Below are 7,500 nucleotides of genomic sequence, written 5' to 3'. Positions count from 1 at the left end.
AAAAAACTGCGACTTATAGTCCGAAAAATACGGTATAGAGAAATTATATGCGGAAAATATTGCGTATTCCTACGCGCATTATTTCGACCAACATTGGGATCAGCAACACCACCATGCTGTCCCAAAATGTCCTCCACAATCCGTGACGTCACGCGCAGACGTCATCATACCGAGACGTTTTCAGCAGGATATTTTGCGCAAAATTTAAAATTGCACTTTAGTAAGCTAACCCGGCCGTATTGGCATGTGTTGCAATGTTAAGATTTCATCATTGATATATAAACTATCAGACTGCGTGGTCGGTAGTAGTGGGTTTCAGTAGGCCTTTAAAAACTTCAGTGATTTTTGTTGTCAAAACAAAAAAACAAATTAAATTGACCATGATTTTTTTTTTTCAAAACAACAGGCAAAAATATTCAAGAGAGAAGAATACTTTTGCAAGGCACTGTACTGAAAACATTAAGTCTGTCTTATGTCCTTCTCTTTTGGGAAACTTTTAAATGCATTTTAAATTTCTTGAGCGGGAAGAACAACTTTGTTGTATTATTTTACCCACCAATGCCACCCTATCCTGCACCTCCCTTTGAAATGCTTTGGAGCCAAACCGTCATAATTTCAGGTTATTGCATAAGACTTGTATATGATTCAAGTGCATGCAGTCACATTTGTTTTTTATCTGGATCCCGAATAATAGTGTGAAGGCTTGACTCAACTGACACACAATAATGAAGCTCCTGTCACCTTGTACTTGCACAGTGACGGCCCTTTTGTTGGAACAGCAGTGGCAGATACCTGTAACAAGCAAACGTTATAACCGTAAGGACTGCTCCCATCATAATTTTTTACGCATTGTTGTTTTACGCTTATTGTTAAAAACTTGTTGGCTTACAGTGAGGTCTTTGTCTGTTATTGTGAATTCATTTTGCTGCTTCTTTCGTTCTTGCTCCCAACGCTGCAGAGCATCATAATATTGATCCAAAGCTGCCTTCTGTGTCAGCTAAGAAAAAAAAGTTGGAAAGGAGGAAACTGAGGATAAGGCCTCAGTTCAACAGATGGTGTGCAACACTGCCAGTGAGTTTGGGGCTACCTGACAGGTGATATCAAGCTGATAGACAGTGGGGTAGTCTGTTGCCTTGAAGGTCAGAACACAAAAGATGCTCTCCCCTGGATGTAGAAGTCCTTGTTCAGGATAGATATGTACAACCTTACACCAAACAGAAAGCACACGTGAAAGCCTAAAGACACCTGGTACAAAATCAAAATCTATATGCACATTATAAAACCAATTGAAATGTATTAATACCCAAAATCATTTGGACAAACACTGTGGACTGTCCACTTTTTTATAATAAAAATGATGTGTTTTTTTTTTCCTGGATCCGTAGGATGCTCACCTTGGTTAGGTTCCATTTATAGAGGGTTTCTTTCAGGGACATGTTCATTAAGAAGATGACTCTTGAAGATTGTGAGCCCACTGGCATGTTGCCTATAGAGACACTGTCCTGAGACAGGAATGCACCCTGCACATGTACACACCGGCGTTAGAGCATAGATTTAGAACAAAACAAATTCCAGTACGATCAAACAGGAGAGTTCTCCAGAATGGGTGCCACTGTGTACAGTATGTATGTATGATCATCTTGTGCTTTTTCATGTGTGTCTTATGTGTGCAATAAAGTTCCTTGAATACTTGAACCCAATATATGTTAGGGCATTTACATAGGCAAGGCAACTTTAATTGTATGGCACTTTTCATACACAAGGCAGACTCAAAGTGCTTCACAGCGCAACATGTGGTACAACAAAGTGAAATGAAAGAAAATAAAAGCAACATTAAAATGCAGACAATAAAAAAATAAAAACAGTGCGGACGTTAAAAGTTAAAAGATTAAAAGATTTAGCTGAAAGCTAAGGTGAACATAAAAGTTTTAAGTCTAGTTTTAAAAGTAGTCAGAGTTGGGGAAAGTTATCTTCAGGAAGTTTATTCCAGCTATTTGTTGCATAGTGACTGAATGATGCTCTCCCTTGATTAGAGTTTACTCTGGGAACCGCTAACAGATTGGTCTCAGAAGATCTTAGTGATCTAGAGCAGTGTTTTTCAACCACTGTGCCGTGAGATACAGTCTGGTGTGCCGTGGGAGATTATCTAATTTCACCGATTTGGGGTAAAAAATATTTTTTGCAAACCAGTAATTATAGTCTGTAAATGATGTGTTGTTGTTGAGTGTTGGTGCTGTCTAGAGCTCGGCAGAGTAATTGTGTAATACTCTTCCATATCAGTAGGTGGCAGCAGGTAGCTAATTGCTTTGTAGATGTCGGAAACAGCGGGAGACAGCGGGAGGCAGTGTGAAGGTAAAAGGGTGTCTAATGCTTAAACCAAAAATAAACAAAAGGTGAGTGCCCCTAAGAAAGGCATTGAAGCTTAGGGAAGGCTATGCAGAACGAAACTAAAACTGAACTGGCTACAAAGTAAACAAAAACAGAATGCTGGACGACAGCAAAGACTTACTGTGGAGCAAAGATGGCGTCCACAATGTACATCCGAACATGACATGACAATTGACAATGTCCCCACGAAGAAGGATAAAAACAAAGTAGATGTGGGAAATATCGCTCAAAGGAAGACTTGAAACTGCTACAGGAAAATACCAAAAAAAGAGAAAAAGCCACCAAAATTGGAGCGCAAGGCAAGAACTAAAACAGGAAAACAGCAAAAAACTCCAAATAAGTCACGGCGTGATGTGACAGGTGGTGACAGTACACCTACTTTGAGACAAGAGCTATATTGATGCATGGTTGGTTATGGTTTGAATTCATATCCAACAATTGCGACAACTTTTTACTGTCAACTGAGTTTCGTTGTTTAATAATTTCTGCTGGTGGTGTGCCTCCGGATTTTGTCAACACAAAAAATGTGCCTTCGCTCAAAAAAGGTTGAAAATCACTGATCTAGAGGGCTTATATAGTGGGAGCATATCGGTGATATACTTCGGCCCCTAGACCATGGAGTGATTTATATGTGAGCAGGAGGATTTTGAAATCAATTCTCTGATGTACAGGGAGCCAATGTAAGGGTTTAAGAATTGGTGTAATGTGCTCACATGTTTTGGTCTTTGTTAGAACTCTAGCAGCAGCGTTCTGAACAAGCTGTAGCTACCTGACAGTTTTTTGGGGAAGACCTGCAAGGAGACCATTACAATAGTCTAGCCTACTGGTAATAAAGGCATGTACAAGTTTTTCTAAGTCTTGAGCTGACATGAGCCCCCTAAGTCTTGTTACATTTTTGAGGTGATAGTCAACCACTCACATTCACAGCTACCTGCAATTTATAGATTTCATCCAATGTGCTGCCCATATTGTTAAATCACTCTCCTCTCGCATTTGATTTTATTGGATTGTGATTGATACCTCGGCAGGGTCCTTGAGGGTGCATGGGAGTTTGCCCAACCAGTCTACATGTGTTTTGTGGACTTGGAGAAGGCATTCGACCGTGTCCCTTGGGAAGTCCTGTGGGGAGTGCTCAGGGAGTATGGGGTATCGGACTGTCTGATTGTGGCAGTCCGCTCCCTGTATGCTCAGTGCCAGAGCTTGGTCCGCATTGCCGGCAGTAAGTCGGACACGTTTCCAGTGAGGGTTGGACTCCGCCAAGGCTGCCCTTTGTCACCGATTCTGTTCATAACTTTTATGGACAGAATTTCTAGGCGCAGTCAAGGCGTTGAGGGGATCTGGTTTGGTGGCTGCAGGATTAGGTCTCTGCTTTTTGCAGATGATGTGGTCCTGATGGCTTCATCTGGCCAGGATCTTCAGCTCTCGCTGGATCGGTTCGCAGCCGAGTGTGAAGCGACTGGGATGAGAATCAGCACCTCCAAGTCCGAGTCCATGGTTCTCGCCCGGAGAAGGGTGGAGTGCCATCTCCGGGCTGGGGAGGAGATCTTGCCCCAAGTGGAGGAGTTCAAGTACCTCGGAGTCTTGTTCACGAGTGAGGGAAGAGTGGATCGTGAGATCGACAGGCGGATCGGTGCGGCGTCTTCAGTAATGCGGACGCTGTATCGATCCGTTGTGGTGAAGAAGGAGCTGAGCCGGAAGGCAAAGCTCTCAATTTACCGGTCGATCTACGTTCCCATCCTCACCTATGGTCATGAGCTTTGGGTTATGACCGAAAGGACAAGATCATGGGTACAAGCGGCCGAAATGAGTTTCCTCCGCCGGGTGGCGGGGCTCTCCCTTAGAGATAGGGTGAGAGGCTCTGCCATCCGGGGGGAGCTCAAAGTAAAGCCGCTGCTCCTCCACATCGAGAGGAGCCAGATGAGGTGGTTCGGGCATCTGGTCAGGATACCACCCGAACGCCTCCCTTGGGAGGTGTTTAGGGCACGTCCGACCGGTAGGAGGCCGCGGGGAAGACCCAGGACATGTTGGGAAGACTATGTCTCCCGGCTGGCCTGGGAACGCCTCGGGGTCCCACAGGAAGAGCTGGACGAAGTGGCTGGGGAGAGGGAAGTCTGGGCTTCCCTGCTTAGGCTGCTGCCCCCGCGACCCGACCTCGGATAAGCAGAAGAAGATGGATGGATGGATTGATACCGACTGTTATGTTATGGTTTGTAAATGGAATATTCTATTTAGTACACTTAATGGCAGTTTCTCCATTCTCACCAATCCTGGTAGTGGTATCCTTCGGACACAGGGTATAGATGATTTGGTATCACTGCTTGACAGCACTGTTTGAGGACCTAGGCCATAACAGTCAAACCTTAATAGTGTAGTGTCTCCATCTTGGATGTGAATAGGAATATCCATCTGGTGATATACAAAAAAATTAATTACTACACTTACTCACAGAAATGAAAGAATGCTTAAAGGCTTTTATTGCTATGCTTGTTTGTACTATTAAAGCTGTATTCTAAATGAATAAAAACAAACAGGTAATTTCCATTACAATAGGCTGAACTAAGTTAGAAACTAAGAACTGTGTAGTATTCAGATTATATGACTTGCATACACTGTACATCTTGGCCTCCAATGGAGAGAAAATAAATTCCAGCGTTGCTGTCTTCCCAGGTAGAATTTCTCCCACTGGGTTTAGGCAACACAGCAGAGGTTGATTAAAATTGTTCTCTTGTAGCTGTGACAACACACCTGCATCCACTTCATAACGGACAGGAATACCACCACCGTTGTAAAGGTCATACATCTACAGGACAAAACCAATTAAACAAATCAAAACAAGTCCTCCCTCAATTTTAGGTGTGTGTATGACTACAGAGTTATTAAAAAAAGGAGCAAATTAATACTGAAAAGTATTGCCGTTTCCACCAAATAAATATATTGAAAACAAAGTTCCCACACATTTTCAAAGTTTGTGAAAGCAAACAAACCCACATACTAGCTGGAAACATTTTTATAAAGGGTGCTTTTGTGAAGAAATGTACACACATATCCCACTTATTATTAGGGTAACACGTGTGTATTTGAATGAGGGCTCGTGTAGACAAATAAACATTCACAATCACTTTCACATCAATGAACAATTTAGAGTCTTCAATAAATCCAGGTATTCGCAAATAAAAGCTGTGCACTGTAAAACATAGATAATATTAACTTCCTCATCTTGATATAAAAAAATAAGCACAAATAGTATTATTAATTTTTGTTTTGTTGGTTAGAGTTTGTTATATTGTGCTTCTGAGTTAATAATGCTGATCAATTTGAATGGATAATTTACATTTTATTTTTCAGCATCAAATGGTTCGAATAAGGATTATTTTTTTTAATTTCAAGCAATATGATGCACATTAAATCTGTTCTGTTACAGACTAAAAATAATCTTAATATAGTTAGTCTTTGTTGTAAATTGAGCTATACTAATATTTTTTTGTCCTTTAATGTTATGGATACAGTGTTATGCAAAGGTGTACTTATAAAAATTTATAGACAAATGATACTACTGTAAATTCCGGACTATAAGTCGCTACTTTTTTCCGACACTTTGAACCCTGAGATGGAGCGGATCATTTGTGGATTTTTTTCTTGTCTGGCGGCTATAATAAAAATAATCTTATACATTTTTAAAAAAAAAAAGCAAAAACACTGAGAGGGTGTTTTATTGTTTGTGCTATGGCGTCCTATTTTGAACGTGTACTGTGGGTCCTTCTGATTACCGGCAGTGATTTTTTTTTTATTTCAACCAACGTGTCGTTCAGTCTTCTAGCCGTCTATAGGGGTTTCTACTCATATGGATTCTTCATTCATCACTCCAAGCAACGTTTTTAAGTTTCACAATTTAACTAAAACTGACTTTACTTACTAATCCGTCCCATGTTTAATGAATGTAGGGGTGTTTTCATGCATATTTGTACATGCTATTGTAACGTAATGACGCTAGCGTCGTTAGTATTAGCTAATATGCTAACACATTTACAAGTCTGTGTTAGTATAATTAACTTACAACGGCATTCTTTTTGTATTGTTTCGGTTTAACACATTACTCAGTAAAGTCACCAATATGTCACAGTGAAGTTATTGAGTCTGTTTAGCTGATTGGAGAGCTAACTTCTGCAGCTAGTGGCGCCATGACAACTTATGTTTTGTTTGATCATCCGTTTTACTGCTGTGTTACAGGCACCGCTTGGAAAAAATTAAGATATATAAATAAACATTTACTGTGCAAATAACTAGTTTCTTAATTGATATATCTATAGCTTGTAGTCCTGTGTGGCCAATATATGGAAAAAAAATGTTTCCTTCTAAAATTTAGTGGGTGCGGCTTATATCCCAGTGCCCTCCGTAGTCCGTAAAATACAGTATTTATAGTCGCAGCGGAGAGTTGGGGCCAGGGTGGATAATGGAGAAGCAATGAATCGAACCCAGTGTGCATTATTTTCGAATATTGGAGGAAGAGAAAGAGAAAACACATATGCAAACTCACAGTTGAATGATTACATAGTATAATAATAAGCTAAAGAAAGCCTAATGTCACAGGCATTCAAAGGCTCACCTGTACTGGAGATGTTAAATCCCCGATCATTACAGGAGTGAAAACATGATGCCTGGTTAGAAAGTAGAGAAATGGTCTTTCCTGCTCCAATGTCACCCCTTGAAAGTGCAACTGTCCAAACAAATGAATTTTATTTAGAATCCATCTTAGAATTTCTCGTAGCACAGCAAATTCTGTATATGCAAAACCCAGGCCATTTTGCTATGTAACTCACCAAGATCTCTCTGCCGTGTGAGATTTTTAAAACGATTGGTAACTGATGTGTTCCAACCAAGACGTGACTGTGAAAAGTGTAGTATACATTATTCTAAGATCAATCAATCAAACATTTTGTATAAGGCCCTTCATCACAAGTGTCATAACGGGCTTCACAATCTCACAACATCCCCTGATCTGAACCCACAAAAGCAAGTCATACTTCAGCCCTCGTGGTCAAAAAAATAAAAAATACAGAAATCATCTGACCTGTAGCTGAACTGTACTGCCCTCTGCTGGCCAGAAAGCAACGT

The 7,500-nt window shown here is 40.7% G+C and overlaps 1 protein-coding gene across 6 annotated transcripts in view; it reads right to left on the bottom strand.

Moving 5' to 3' along the window:
- cfap65 (cilia and flagella associated protein 65) overlaps positions 1–7,500 on the bottom strand; it is a 51,653-nt gene that overhangs the window by 14,810 nt on the left and 29,343 nt on the right. For all 6 annotated transcript variants that reach the window (XR_009811396.1, XR_009811395.1, XM_061926496.1 and 3 more), the window contains 9 exons: positions 7,457–7,500; positions 7,206–7,272; positions 6,992–7,102; positions 4,997–5,188; positions 4,651–4,794; positions 1,395–1,520; positions 1,088–1,204; positions 890–997; positions 742–792 (listed from right to left, as the gene is read on the bottom strand). The exon at positions 7,457–7,500 is cut by the window's right edge and continues 36 nt beyond it. Coding sequence is in view for 4 of the 6 variants with exons in the window: in XM_061926496.1 (XP_061782480.1) it covers positions 742–792; positions 890–997; positions 1,088–1,204; positions 1,395–1,520; positions 4,651–4,794; positions 4,997–5,188; positions 6,992–7,102; positions 7,206–7,272; positions 7,457–7,500 (960 nt within the window). In the remaining 2 variants the exon portion in view is untranslated. The remainder of the gene's footprint in view (positions 1–741; positions 793–889; positions 998–1,087; positions 1,205–1,394; positions 1,521–4,650; positions 4,795–4,996; positions 5,189–6,991; positions 7,103–7,205; positions 7,273–7,456) is intronic.

The sequence above is a fragment of the Nerophis lumbriciformis genome, linkage group LG31, assembly GCF_033978685.3.
Source record: "Nerophis lumbriciformis linkage group LG31, RoL_Nlum_v2.1, whole genome shotgun sequence".
NCBI lineage: Eukaryota > Metazoa > Chordata > Actinopteri > Syngnathiformes > Syngnathidae > Nerophis > Nerophis lumbriciformis.
Note: the sequence above shows the minus strand (reverse complement) of the source record. Positions and strands in the feature narration are given on the sequence as shown.